The 15670-nt window shown below is 42.2% G+C and overlaps 3 protein-coding genes across 3 annotated transcripts in view; 1 reads left to right on the top strand and 2 right to left on the bottom strand.

Annotated features, from left to right (window-relative positions):
* Positions 1-15670, bottom strand: part of LOC124162673 (4-coumarate--CoA ligase-like 5) — a 58415-nt gene that overhangs the window by 1445 nt on the left and 41300 nt on the right. The gene's annotated exons all lie outside the window — the stretch shown is intronic.
* Positions 777-7356, bottom strand: LOC124162671. The gene is made up of 4 exons (XM_046539273.1): positions 7146-7356; positions 4449-6020; positions 4229-4350; positions 777-4150 (listed from the first exon to the last, which is right to left on the bottom strand). Exons 1-4 carry the CDS (start codon positions 7226-7228, stop codon positions 3063-3065), a joined length of 2865 nt encoding a protein of 954 aa, XP_046395229.1. The 5' UTR covers positions 7229-7356; the 3' UTR covers positions 777-3062.
* On the top strand, positions 7607-14964 carry LOC124162670. Its single transcript, XM_046539272.1, has 4 exons — positions 7607-7950; positions 9076-10647; positions 10746-10867; positions 10946-14964. The coding sequence occupies exons 1-4, from the start codon at positions 7868-7870 to the stop codon at positions 12031-12033; spliced, it is 2865 nt and encodes a 954-aa protein (XP_046395228.1). The 5' UTR covers positions 7607-7867; the 3' UTR covers positions 12034-14964.

Here is a 15670-nt window from a genome sequence, read left to right as displayed (position 1 = left end):
AACAATTAACAAAACTGTTTGTGGATATGTAATAAAATAGCTTTGTATAGTTTTTTTCCTAGCTGCTATATTTTATGAAAATATCCTCCGTGTTTCTCGCCAGTACCCCAGGAAGAAGGATAGCGCTAGAAGGATTAAGAGGCAATCAAATAAAATTTAATAAAAATGTATCATTTTTATATTACTAAACTTAACTCTTTAAGTGCCTACCGATTTTCTAGGCACTATGCCAAAAGTGCCGAGGCATTTTTGCTGATTTTGCAGTAGGTTATGGAAAGAAATTGTTTCAAAAACAAGTAAAGGTATATGTTCAAAAACTTAAGGAAATCTTTACTATATGTTGTTTCACCTTTTTATAACATTATTTGATGAATTTTTGGTAATATGAGTTGTGGCGCCCCTGTGCGAGTCTCCAGCAAGTAATTTAAGGGCTCGCCGATAGAGGGATGAGGAGCGCCACGCCAGGGGCGCGAGAAAGTACAGTCCAGGCCAGGCCAAGGAATCTGCGGCAAATTTAAAGCGTACGTCATATCCCTCTGGTAGAAGTTGTCAATCGGGTTCCTAGGTGGCGCGGATCGACATATATTCAAAAAGTTTGAAATTTGGTCGGTAGGTGGCGTCGGCGGCAAATTTGAATTCGTGCACGGTCGCCATGCAGATAGCTTTAATTGGTTTCTATAATTTCAATTTCACAAAAAAATGAAGCGACAGAAAAAATTGAGCCAAAAACATTTGAAATCGACATAGGATAGGTAATATGGAAAGAAAACGGCCAATTGAGGAAATAACATTTATTAGCACTGATCGTTGGTAAACAGACCATAGATACAAGTAAAAATAATACTGTAAAAAATGAAAATAAATTCCAAATGCAATCAAGATCCATATCCCTTTAAGACCACATCCCATAGGGCAAGAACACAGAATAAGTTGCGACAATAGCAAAGAGATGGCATCTAATGATTCACGTGGTGACACAAGCACAGGGCAAGCATCATATCAAAAAGTACGATGTCCGTTTAAGACAACATCCCACAGAGCAAGAACACTCATTAAGTTTTGCCAATAGCAAAGGATTGGCATCAATACAATGATTCATGCAGTTATACAAGCATAGGGCAAGCATTATAGCAAAAAGTAAAATGTCCCTTTAAGACCACATCCCACAGAGCAAGAACACAGATAAGTTGAGCCAATAGCAAAAGGGTGGCATTTCATGATTCACTTGGTGACACAAGCACAGGGCAAGCATCATATCAAGCACGATGTCCCTTTAAGACCACATCCCACAGAGTAAGAACACTCATTAGGTTTTGTCAATAGCAAAGGGATGGCATCTATATAATGATTCATGTGGTTACACAAGCACAGGGCAATCATCATAGCAAAAAGTATAATGTCCCTTTAAGACTGCATCCCACAGGGCAAGAACACAAAGTAAGTTGTGACAATAGCAAAGGGATGGGATCTAATGATTCAGGCAGTGATACAAGCACGGGGCAAGCATTATAGTAAAAAAAATCCTAAGCCCCTTTATGACCACATCCCACAGGGCAAGAAAACAGAGTAGTTGTCCAATTAGTAAGGGAATGATTCAGGCAGTGATACAAGCACAGGGCAAGCATTATAGTAAAATGTACAATTTCCCTTTAAGACCACATCCCACAGGGCAAGAACACAAAGTAAGTTGTGACAATAGCAAAGGGATGGGATCTAATGATTCAGGCAGTGATACAAGCACGGGGCAAGCATTATAGTAAAAAAAATCCTAAGCCCCTTTATGACCACATCCCACAGGGCAAGAAAACAGAGTAGTGGTCCAATTAGTAAGGGAATGGCATCAAATGATTCAGGCAGTGATACAAGCACAGGGCAAGCATTATAGTAAAATGTACAATTTCCCTTTAAGACCACATCCCACAGGGCAAGAACACAAAGTAAGTTGTGACAATAGCAAAGGGATGGGATCTAATGATTCAGGCAATGATACAAGCACGGGGCAAGCATTATAGTAAAAAAAATCCTAAGCCCCTTTATGACCACATCCCACAGGGCAAGAAAACAGAGTAGTGGTCCAATTAGTAAGGGAATGGCATCAAATGATTCAGGCAGTGATACAAGCACAGGGCAAGCATTATAGTAAAATGTACAATTTCCCTTTAAGACCACATCCCACAGGGCAAGAAAACAGAGTAGTGGTCCAATTAGTAAGGGAATGGCATCAAATGATTCAGGCAGTGATACAAGCACAGGGCAAGCATTATAGTAAAATGTACAATTTCCCTTTAAGACCACATCTCACAGGGCAAGAACACAAAGTAAGTTGTGACAATAGCAAAGGGATTGCATCTAATGATTCAGGCAGTGATACAAGCACGTAAGCATTATAGCAAAAAAATCCTATGCCCCTTTAAGACCACATCCCACAGGGCAAGAAAACAGAGTAGTTGTCCAATTAGTAAGGGAATGGCATCAAATGATTCAGGCAGTGATACAAGCACAGGGCAAGCATTATAGTAAAATGTACAATTTCCCTTTAAGACCACATCCCACAGGGCAAGAACACAAAATAAGTTGTGACAATAGCAAAGGGATTGCATCTAATGATTCAGGCAGTGATAGAAGCACAGGGCAAGCATTATAGCAAAAAAAATCCTATGCCCCTTTAAGACCACATCCCACAGGGCAAGAAAACAGAGTAGTCGTCCAATTAGTAAAGGAATGGCATCAAATGATTCAGGCAGTGATGCAAGCACAGGTACTACATTAAAAATAAATCCCTAATCACTTCAGGACCTCCCCCAAGCAAAAACAAAATATAGCAAAAAAACACTAGAAGAGAGACACTATGGATCTAATAAAACTGTAATTATACAAGTATGTAATCAAGTTTAGATATTAATGACATTTTCCTTTAAAAAAATAATTTTACACCTCAAAGTGAAACACTACATGCTAATATGAAAGTCACAAAATACATTCCTATAAACATTAAACAGACATGCACTGATAACGCAATGAAACCCTTAAAAACAAATAAAATAACTACTCAAACTATTCTATTATTCCCTATTTACTTTCCTTATATATTTTTCTATACCTACTATCACAATGCATTTAACTATATTTGCCTGAAGGGCCTTACAATGAATCTCACACAAAATGAAAGAAAAGTTGACTTTTTGGGACAACTCTTCTTCCATTTTGTGAGAGAGTCGCTCTTCATGGCCTCTCACAGGCAATTCCTCCAGCAACCATGTAATCCCCTCCCCGACGGCGACCACTAACTCCTCAGTGGGACACTGAGAAGGTTCATGGTCTCCCCTCTGCATCTCAAGAAAGAGATTACATGGATCTGGATTGTCTGTGAGAAGGCATGAAGAGCACAAGTTACATGTGTTGTCCTTCAGAACTGTCCTTGCCACGTGTTGTGCAACGACTGCAACTGATTGCATTTCTTTGGCAGACAACTTCACCATTTTAGGTGATGTTCTATTGGCCACAGGAATCAATCCTAGAGCATATTCTTCATGCAATAGGGAAGAGCTATCCTCATTATCTCCACTGAAAAGCTCATTCAACCCACTCAAAGAGCTGCAGTCATCAATTTCACAGTTACCACGTGAATTTGTGATAACCAATCCATTGATGACAGCAGTCTTCAAGGCTGAGACAAATTGAGATGCATTTGGAGTGCGATTACACCCACAATTTTGTCTCACAAGGTTGAATAAGTTTTCAATGGGATCCTGATTCAAACTCCGAGTGTTCATATGGCCGTACCTGCTTCCCACCCGCTCCCATAACATAGTAATTCCCCTAAGGGTAGCTATCCACCCCATTATAGAAGGGGGAGGTCCTGAAATCGCATTGGGAGGAGGCACTTTCTTCCCCTTATACTTGGGCCGCCATTCAGGAGGGATGTGGTCTCCAGCAACCCCACGGCCCTTGAACATTTTTAGTGCCCTGATTTTCTCCTCCATGAGCCGGAATGTTTCCAAATGGTGGCTTCTGGCTGTCATTGGCACCCGGTACATGCTACTGCTCCCAATCCTCTTCGCTCCCGCCTTATCTCCATTCATGGAATCGAAGAGGTTGTTCATCAGGAGCAGCAGCTCTGCTGTCCCCAGTGCAGCAGTTGGTAAAACAGCTGCAGATAAAGGGACAGAATGAGATCGCGAATATAATCTTGATCCAATATTATATGAGAGCTGATGAATGAACCTACCTCTACCAACTAAAGCCCCGACTCCCCGGCTAACATGGAGGCTGAAAACTTGGGCCGCAAGGAAAACCCTCATTTTCAAATAGCCCTCTGGGCTCAAATGGTTTTCCGTGAGCTTAAATAATCTGAAAATCACAAGAAATTAATGTGAAATGACACCAAGCAACACAGCTGCAAATTTAAATGATAAACAATAGTAATTCCATTTTGAATAGCATCTTACCTTCCACATGGATTTTGGCCATCATCATCATATACTGCCCGCACATGGCTCCAAGATGCCCTCATCATGACCACATTGCCCCCTATAGTTACAGGAACCATGAAGTCATGTGCCCAGAACAAGTTCCGGACACACTTCAAAAGATGTGGAGGGTCAAAAATTGTAACCACTGTCTTCCCTTCGAACTCAAAGGATGGTTCATCAAATGAAGCTCCCAAGAGCTGAAGGGCCCTGACATTTGTTGTAGCCATGTCACAGACAGTGGCTACTATTTTTAACCCTGTCCTCATAAGATGGTGGAGGACTTCCTGTATCAGGTGTTGTAGGGAAGTGGAAGTAACTGCCCCATTGCTGAAGTAGTATGCCACAGGGCACTTCCACTTGGACCAGAGGCCACGGACCATGAAAACCAAAGCCTTTTCAGCAATGACTTCCCGCCGTCTGCCACTTCCATGGTCCTCATATCCAGCAATATGGTCATGAACCCTGTCCCACACCAGCTCCTTTTTGAGTGACATCTCATCAAACAGCAAGCAGCAGTGCCTATCCCTTTCCTCCATTCTCTGTGCGGAGGTGGTGAGGAGGTTGAAAATGGTAGGGTTGATCCCCGTGGTGAATGGGAAAGAAGAAAGAAGCTTGGTGAGGGTTTTGCGGCAAGGAATTGGAAGGAAATTACGAAGGAAAGTATATGCACGAGGGCTCTTCTTAAAAATGGATAGGGCTTTTACCTTTAGCTCATGGGTCCACCTCCTACCTTTTGGCTTTTTCTGCCCTTCCCTCAAAAGAGTGCTTAAAAAAGTGACAGCAGAGGGGGATAAATTTTTTTCGATGGCCTTCATTAATCTGCTGTCAGGGTTAAGATCAGAGAAATTAGACTTTTTAGTCACAAGCTTTCTCCACCGATTTATTTGTCGGCGCTGATTCACCAACCTCTTGTACATGATTTTCTTGCGAGGAGTCAACTGATTGACCCTCGTCATGCCAAGGTCGAAGAGAATGGAGCGCTTTCCACCTTTCCGAGCAGCAGATGATGACAAAGGTGTAGCAAGAATCTCACTAGATTTTGAAACATCTGCTGACCGGGAAGATTCAGTGACAAATGAAGAGGTGGGATTACAATTAAGGGTAGGCACTTCATCTTCCATCATTTCTAAAGAAGGTGAACTATCTCGAAGTATTGCAGAACACCCTTCCCTAGATGTGATGGGAGAGGTCGAAATAGGGGTGAAATTTAGAGATAAACGATGGGGAGCTGAGGTGCCGGGAGTAGAAAAAACCAAATTGGTTGATGATGAATCCACAGAACATGGTAAAGGAGGAGGGGTCATATGATGGGGAGGAGTGCTGAGATCATTGGTTGGGGGGACAGGAACATCAGGAGTGCTAACAGGGTCAAGGGAAGATGGAGGAAAAAGAGTAGGCACAGCGTTCCTATTCAACTTGATGCGCTCGCTTGTTTGGAACTGGGTGGTACAGAAATGCAACTTGCACATCTGCACTCGAGCATGTAGTACATTTGCGGGGATATTCGCCAGGGCTGGGCTCTGGCAGAACCTACGCCACATCTCTGCCCTGAAAAAAAATGAAGTCATTTATCGGAAACAGCTAATGAAGACATTGAATGAAGTAACGTCATTCAAAGTTGAAACAAGCACATAGCATTTACAACTGGGAGTGAGAGAATGAAAATTCCTTTGCCTTGAGAATTAAGAGTTTCAATGACTAAAGATATCAGACCTGCGACTGATAGAGCATAGGAATAGTTACACCAGCATAAAATGAGCAGATCAAAGTGTATTCCATTGAGGCGAGGAAACCAGAAAATCAAGAACAAATTCAGTACTTTCTCACCATCATGAAGTTAGTGATGTTTCACTATGTCAAAATGATAATAGCCTCGGAAAAAGTATTAGCGATGACATTTGAAAGCATTGTAATGTAATTACGATGCCACCCTAGCACTACTAATAACTGGTCAAAAAACTTTATAACCTAAACTTCAAATTACCAACACAATGAATGCCAGAGGGGATACCTGAAAGTACCTTTTCACACAAGATTTTCCCTTCGCTATACACAGCGGGAATCCGAATCGTCCATGTAAACACAATACCCCCAAGCACATCTTGATGTCGATGATAACAAAGAAGTTAGCGCTTGTGGGACATGTCATGACACCATCGAAAATTAACATTATGTCGCGGCGAAATGAAAATATAATGAGAAAATATTGTCAACCAAATAAATCATACCCTTTAGTGAATAAGTAAGAAAACAATCGTGCTTCGGGTGTCCGGAATTCGGAGTCGCACGACCCTAACCGGAGACGGCGAGGATAGGGCTCTCATTAACTAATCCGCAATTAAGCATTTAATATACCCCTCCCCCCCTTAGAGCTGTAATATTATCAATCTGGCTTGCAATTGCTCGAATGCAAGCACGCAAATCATGCGACGCAGATAGTCACCAAACCCTCGAAAAGCAATCATTAAGAAGGGAAATATATTTTTAAAATATACATGTGTTATTTCAGCGGATCCACAATTCAGTCATAGAGAGCATTCATTATTAAGGGAAATATAATTAATTAACAGTGGCATTACCAGAACTGCGTTAATACAAACCACCTTCGCCGATATTTGCAACACGACCAATTTCACTATAATAAATAATAACATTTAATCAATAATTACTTACCTTTCCACCGTCATAGGAAACCTATGCATGCCGTCAACTTTTCGGCTGCTGCAGCCGGCCACTGCACAAGTTGTCTTCGGCATTTTTCACTGACAAGATGTTTCAGCAGGCAAAAGCGTGCAGGAAAAACATGTGACCACAAGTGAACACGTGAGAACGTTCGCGTTTCTCAGAGTCGACGGGACTGATACCTGATACCCCCTCCCCTCATGCGCATGTGATCTTCCCCTCATGCGCCTGTGAACCTCGCCTCCGGCGTCAGTGTCGACACCTACCATACAAAGAGGAGTACTACGTGTATATCTGCCTAGACCCCATGCGCCCTCTTGAAACCCGACTTGCGAACTTCTTCCGATTTGAAACAGCCTACCCCGTCGCGCCATTACTGATTCCTTGGCCTGGACCAGGCCAAGGAATCAGTAATGGCGCGACGGGGTAGGCTGTTTCAAATCGGAAGAAGTTCGCAAGTCGGGTTTCAAGAGGGCGCATGGGGTCTAGGCAGATATACACGTAGTACTCCTCTTTGTATGGTAGGTGTCGACACTGACGCCGGAGGCGAGGTTCACAGGCGCATGAGGGGAAGATCACATGCGCATGAGGGGAGGGGGTATCAGGTATCAGTCCCGTCGACTCTGAGAAACGCGAACGTTCTCACGTGTTCACTTGTGGTCACATGTTTTTCCTGCACGCTTTTGCCTGCTGAAACATCTTGTCAGTGAAAAATGCCGAAGACAACTTGTGCAGTGGCCGGCTGCAGCAGCCGAAAAGTTGACGGCATGCATAGGTTTCCTATGACGGTGGAAAGGTAAGTAATTATTGATTAAATGTTATTATTTATTATAGTGAAATTGGTCGTGTTGCAAATATCGGCGAAGGTGGTTTGTATTAACGCAGTTCTGGTAATGCCACTGTTAATTAATTATATTTCCCTTAATAATGAATGCTCTCTATGACTGAATTGTGGATCCGCTGAAATAACACATGTATATTTTAAAAATATATTTCCCTTCTTAATGATTGCTTTTCGAGGGTTTGGTGACTATCTGCGTCGCATGATTTGCGTGCTTGCATTCGAGCAATTGCAAGCCAGATTGATAATATTACAGCTCTAAGGGGGGGAGGGGTATATTAAATGCTTAATTGCGGATTAGTTAATGAGAGCCCTATCCTCGCCGTCTCCGGTTAGGGTCGTGCGACTCCGAATTCCGGACACCCGAAGCACGATTGTTTTCTTACTTATTCACTAAAGGGTATGATTTATTTGGTTGACAATATTTTCTCATTATATTTTCATTTCGCCGCGACATAATGTTAATTTTCGATGGTGTCATGACATGTCCCACAAGCGCTAACTTCTTTGTTATCATCGACATCAAGATGTGCTTGGGGGTATTGTGTTTACATGGACGATTCGGATTCCCGCTGTGTATAGCGAAGGGAAAATCTTGTGTGAAAAGGTACTTTCAGGTATCCCCTCTGGCATTCATTGTGTTGGTAATTTGAAGTTTAGGTTATAAAGTTTTTTGACCAGTTATTAGTAGTGCTAGGGTGGCATCGTAATTACATTACAATGCTTTCAAATGTCATCGCTAATACTTTTTCCGAGGCTATTATCATTTTGACATAGTGAAACATCACTAACTTCATGATGGTGAGAAAGTACTGAATTTGTTCTTGATTTTCTGGTTTCCTCGCCTCAATGGAATACACTTTGATCTGCTCATTTTATGCTGGTGTAACTATTCCTATGCTCTATCAGTCGCAGGTCTGATATCTTTAGTCATTGAAACTCTTAATTCTCAAGGCAAAGGAATTTTCATTCTCTCACTCCCAGTTGTAAATGCTATGTGCTTGTTTCAACTTTGAATGACGTTACTTCATTCAATGTCTTCATTAGCTGTTTCCGATAAATGACTTCATTTTTTTTCAGGGCAGAGATGTGGCGTAGGTTCTGCCAGAGCCCAGCCCTGGCGAATATCCCCGCAAATGTACTACATGCTCGAGTGCAGATGTGCAAGTTGCATTTCTGTACCACCCAGTTCCAAACAAGCGAGCGCATCAAGTTGAATAGGAACGCTGTGCCTACTCTTTTTCCTCCATCTTCCCTTGACCCTGTTAGCACTCCTGATGTTCCTGTCCCCCCAACCAATGATCTCAGCACTCCTCCCCATCATATGACCCCTCCTCCTTTACCATGTTCTGTGGATTCATCATCAACCAATTTGGTTTTTTCTACTCCCGGCACCTCAGCTCCCCATCGTTTATCTCTAAATTTCACCCCTATTTCGACCTCTCCCATCACATCTAGGGAAGGGTGTTCTGCAATACTTCGAGATAGTTCACCTTCTTTAGAAATGATGGAAGATGAAGTGCCTACCCTTAATTGTAATCCCACCTCTTCATTTGTCACTGAATCTTCCCGGTCAGCAGATGTTTCAAAATCTAGTGAGATTCTTGCTACACCTTTGTCATCATCTGCTGCTCGGAAAGGTGGAAAGCGCTCCATTCTCTTCGACCTTGGCATGACGAGGGTCAATCAGTTGACTCCTCGCAAGAAAATCATGTACAAGAGGTTGGTGAATCAGCGCCGACAAATAAATCGGTGGAGAAAGCTTGTGACTAAAAAGTCTAATTTCTCTGATCTTAACCCTGACAGCAGATTAATGAAGGCCATCGAAAAAAATTTATCCCCCTCTGCTGTCACTTTTTTAAGCACTCTTTTGAGGGAAGGGCAGAAAAAGCCAAAAGGTAGGAGGTGGACCCATGAGCTAAAGGTAAAAGCCCTATCCATTTTTAAGAAGAGCCCTCGTGCATATACTTTCCTTCGTAATTTCCTTCCAATTCCTTGCCGCAAAACCCTCACCAAGCTTCTTTCTTCTTTCCCATTCACCACGGGGATCAACCCTACCATTTTCAACCTCCTCACCACCTCCGCACAGAGAATGGAGGAAAGGGATAGGCACTGCTGCTTGCTGTTTGATGAGATGTCACTCAAAAAGGAGCTGGTGTGGGACAGGGTTCATGACCATATTGCTGGATATGAGGACCATGGAAGTGGCAGACGGCGGGAAGTCATTGCTGAAAAGGCTTTGGTTTTCATGGTCCGTGGCCTCTGGTCCAAGTGGAAGTGCCCTGTGGCATACTACTTCAGCAATGGGGCAGTTACTTCCACTTCCCTACAACACCTGATACAGGAAGTCCTCCACCATCTTATGAGGACAGGGTTAAAAATAGTAGCCACTGTCTGTGACATGGCTACAACAAATGTCAGGGCCCTTCAGCTCTTGGGAGCTTCATTTGATGAACCATCCTTTGAGTTCGAAGGGAAGACAGTGGTTACAATTTTTGACCCTCCACATCTTTTGAAGTGTGTCCGGAACTTGTTCTGGGCACATGACTTCATGGTTCCTGTAACTATAGGGGGCAATGTGGTCATGATGAGGGCATCTTGGAGCCATGTGCGGGCAGTATATGATGATGATGGCCAAAATCCATGTGGAAGGTAAGATGCTATTCAAAATGGAATTACTATTGTTTATCATTTAAATTTGCAGCTGTGTTGCTTGGTGTCATTTCACATTAATTTCTTGTGATTTTCAGATTATTTAAGCTCACGGAAAACCATTTGAGCCCAGAGGGCTATTTGAAAATGAGGGTTTTCCTTGCGGCCCAAGTTTTCAGCCTCCATGTTAGCCGGGGAGTCGGGGCTTTAGTTGGTAGAGGTAGGTTCATTCATCAGCTCTCATATAATATTGGATCAAGATTATATTCGCGATCTCATTCTGTCCCTTTATCTGCAGCTGTTTTACCAACTGCTGCACTGGGGACAGCAGAGCTGCTGCTCCTGATGAACAACCTCTTCGATTCCATGAATGGAGATAAGGCGGGAGCGAAGAGGATTGGGAGCAGTAGCATGTACCGGGTGCCAATGACAGCCAGAAGCCACCATTTGGAAACATTCCGGCTCATGGAGGAGAAAATCAGGGCACTAAAAATGTTCAAGGGCCGTGGGGTTGCTGGAGACCACATCCCTCCTGAATGGCGGCCCAAGTATAAGGGGAAGAAAGTGCCTCCTCCCAATGCGATTTCAGGACCTCCCCCTTCTATAATGGGGTGGATAGCTACCCTTAGGGGAATTACTATGTTATGGGAGCGGGTGGGAAGCAGGTACGGCCATATGAACACTCGGAGTTTGAATCAGGATCCCATTGAAAACTTATTCAACCTTGTGAGACAAAATTGTGGGTGTAATCGCACTCCAAATGCATCTCAATTTGTCTCAGCCTTGAAGACTGCTGTCATCAATGGATTGGTTATCACAAATTCACGTGGTAACTGTGAAATTGATGACTGCAGCTCTTTGAGTGGGTTGAATGAGCTTTTCAGTGGAGATAATGAGGATAGCTCTTCCCTATTGCATGAAGAATATGCTCTAGGATTGATTTCTGTGGCCAATAGAACATCACCTAAAATGGTGAAGTTGTCTGCCAAAGAAATGCAATCAGTTGCAGTCGTTGCACAACACGTGGCAAGGACAGTTCTGAAGGACAACACATGTAACTTGTGCTCTTCATGCCTTCTCACAGACAATCCAGATCCATGTAATCTCTTTCTTGAGATGCAGAGGGGAGACCATGAACCTTCTCAGTGTCCCACTGAGGAGTTAGTGGTCGCCGTCGGGGAGGGGATTACATGGTTGCTGGAGGAATTGCCTGTGAGAGGCCATGAAGAGCGACTCTCTCACAAAATGGAAGAAAAGTTGTCCCAAAAAGTCAACTTTTCTTTCATTTTGTGTGAGATTCATGGTAAGGCCCTTCAGGCAAATATAGTTAAATGCATTGTAATAGTAGGTATAGAAAAATATATACGGATAGTAAATAGAGAATAATAGAATAGTTTGAGTAGTTATTTTATTTATTTTTAAGGGTTTCATTGCGTTATCAGTGCATGTCTGTTTAATGTTTATAGGAATGTATTTTGTGACTTTCATATTAGCATGTAGTGTTTCACTTTGAGGTGTAAAATTATTTTTTTAATGGAAAATGTCATTAATATCTAATTTTGATTACATACTTGTATAATTACAGTTTTATTAGATCCATAGTGTCTCTCTTCTAGTGTTTTTTTGCTATATTTTGTTTTTGCTTGGGGGAGGTCCTGAAGTGATTAGGGATTTATTTTTAATGTAGTACCTGTGCTTGCATCACTGCCTGAATCATTTGATGCCATTCCTTTACTAATTGGACGACTACTCTGTTTTCACGCCCTGTGGGATGTGGTCTTAAAGGGGCATAGGATTTTTTTTGCTATAATGCTTGCCCTGTGCTTCTATCACTGCCTGAATCATTAGATGCAATCCCTTTGCTATTGTCACAACTTATTTTGTGTTCTTGCCCTGTGGGATGTGGTCTTAAAGGGAAATTGTACATTTTACTATAATGCTTGCCCTGTGCTTGTATCACTGCCTGAATCATTTGATGCCATTCCCTTACTAATTGGACCACTACTCTGTTTTCTTGCCCTGTGGGATGTGGTCTTAAAGGGGCATAGGATTTTTTTGCTATAATGCTTACGTGCTTGTATCACTGCCTGAATCATTAGATGCAATCCCTTTGCTATTGTCACAACTTACTTTGTGTTCTTGCCCTGTGAGATGTGGTCTTAAAGGGAAATTGTACATTTTACTATAATGCTTGCCCTGTGCTTGTATCACTGCCTGAATCATTTGATGCCATTCCCTTACTAATTGGACCACTACTCTGTTTTCTTGCCCTGTGGGATGTGGTCTTAAAGGGGCATAGGATTTTTTTTGCTATAATGCTTGCCCCGTGCTTGTATCACTGCCTGAATCATTAGATCCCATCCCTTTGCTATTGTCACAACTTATTTTGTGTTCTTGCCCTGTGGGATGTGGTCTTAAAGGGAAATTGTACATTTTACTATAATGCTTGCCCTGTGCTTGTATCACTGCCTGAATCATTTGATGCCATTCCCTTACTAATTGGACAACTACTCTGTTTTCTTGCCCTGTGGGATGTGGTCTTAAAGGGGCATAGGATTTTTTTGCTATAATGCTTACGTGCTTGTATCACTGCCTGAATCATTAGATGCAATCCCTTTGCTATTGTCACAACTTACTTTGTGTTCTTGCCCTGTGAGATGTGGTCTTAAAGGGAAATTGTACATTTTACTATAATGCTTGCCCTGTGCTTGTATCACTGCCTGAATCATTTGATGCCATTCCCTTACTAATTGGACCACTACTCTGTTTTCTTGCCCTGTGGGATGTGGTCTTAAAGGGGCATAGGATTTTTTTTGCTATAATGCTTGCCCCATGCTTGTATCACTGCCTGAATCATTAGATCCCATCCCTTTGCTATTGTCACAACTTACTTTGTGTTCTTGCCCTGTGGGATGTGGTCTTAAAGGGAAATTGTACATTTTACTATAATGCTTGCCCTGTGCTTGTATCACTGCCTGAATCATTTGATGCCATTCCCTTACTAATTGGACCACTACTCTGTTTTCTTGCCCTGTGGGATGTGGTCATAAAGGGGCTTAGGATTTTTTTTACTATAATGCTTGCCCCGTGCTTGTATCACTGCCTGAATCATTAGATCCCATCCCTTTGCTATTGTCACAACTTACTTTGTGTTCTTGCCCTGTGGGATGTGGTCTTAAAGGGAAATTGTACATTTTACTATAATGCTTGCCCTGTGCTTGTATCACTGCCTGAATCATTTGATGCCATTCCCTTACTAATTGGACCACTACTCTGTTTTCTCGCCCTGTGGGATGTGGTCATAAAGGGGCTTAGGATTTTTTTTACTATAATGCTTGCCCCGTGCTTGTATCACTGCCTGAATCATTAGATCCCATCCCTTTGCTATTGTCACAACTTACTTTGTGTTCTTGCCCTGTGGGATGTGGTCTTAAAGGGAAATTGTACATTTTACTATAATGCTTGCCCTGTGCTTGTATCACTGCCTGAATCATTTGATGCCATTCCCTTACTAATTGGACCACTACTCTGTTTTCTTGCCCTGTGGGATGTGGTCATAAAGGGGCTTAGGATTTTTTTTACTATAATGCTTGCCCCGTGCTTGTATCACTGCCTGAATCATTAGATCCCATCCCTTTGCTATTGTCACAACTTACTTTGTGTTCTTGCCCTGTGGGATGCAGTCTTAAAGGGACATTATACTTTTTGCTATGATGATTGCCCTGTGCTTGTGTAACCACATGAATCATTATATAGATGCCATCCCTTTGCTATTGACAAAACCTAATGAGTGTTCTTACTCTGTGGGATGTGGTCTTAAAGGGACATCGTGCTTGATATGATGCTTGCCCTGTGCTTGTGTCACCAAGTGAATCATGAAATGCCACCCTTTTGCTATTGGCTCAACTTATCTGTGTTCTTGCTCTGTGGGATGTGGTCTTAAAGGGACATTTTACTTTTTGCTATAATGCTTGCCCTATGCTTGTATAACTGCATGAATCATTGTATTGATGCCAATCCTTTGCTATTGGCAAAACTTAATGAGTGTTCTTGCTCTGTGGGATGTTGTCTTAAACGGACATCGTACTTTTTGATATGATGCTTGCCCTGTGCTTGTGTCACCACGTGAATCATTAGATGCCATCTCTTTGCTATTGTCGCAACTTATTCTGTGTTCTTGCCCTATGGGATGTGGTCTTAAAGGGATATGGATCTTGATTGCATTTGGAATTTATTTTCATTTTTTACAGTATTATTTTTACTTGTATCTATGGTCTGTTTACCAACGATCAGTGCTAATAAATGTTATTTCCTCAATTGGCCGTTTTCTTTCCATATTACCTATCCTATGTCGATTTCAAATGTTTTTGGCTCAATTTTTTCTGTCGCTTCATTTTTTTGTGAAATTGAAATTATAGAAACCAATTAAAGAGCTTTAATTGGTTTCTATAATTTCAATTTCACAAAAAAATGAAGCGACAGAAAAAATTGAGAGAGATAGATCTGCATGGCGACCGTGCACGAATTCAAATTTGCCGCCGACGCCACCTACCGACCAAATTTCAAACTTTTCGAATATATGTCGATCCGCGCCACCTAGGAACCCGATTGACAACTTCTACCAGAGGGATATGACGTACGCTTTAAATTTGCCGCAGATTCCTTGGCCTGGTACAGTCAGTTCTACAGAGAGAGAGGACTGGTGATAAGGACTTACGCGCGTGTCGGCTGAGTGTCAGTGCTTCATAACTAACAGTGTCACAGTGTATTGTAAAATATATTTTCTTTTCTTGGAGCCAATAAACTCCCTTTACATTAATGCGTGTCCGGAATATGTTTACACCTTAATCCCCGGTACATCGGGCTTACAGTGGTGACCCCGACGTGATCCCCGATAAAGTTAACGACCACGTGGGCCGTCTTATTCCCCCTAGTGACCGTGTGCGCCGTTTTATTTTTGTGTGTGTTTGTGACCTGTATTTTCGCCATTATTTTTTATTTCCCCTTGCAAAAATGGAGGGAG

The sequence above is a fragment of the Ischnura elegans genome, chromosome 7 (genome assembly GCF_921293095.1).
Source record: "Ischnura elegans chromosome 7, ioIscEleg1.1, whole genome shotgun sequence".
In the NCBI taxonomy this organism is placed as follows: Eukaryota; Metazoa; Arthropoda; class Insecta; order Odonata; family Coenagrionidae; genus Ischnura; species Ischnura elegans.
This window is presented reverse-complemented; position numbering and strand designations above follow the sequence as displayed.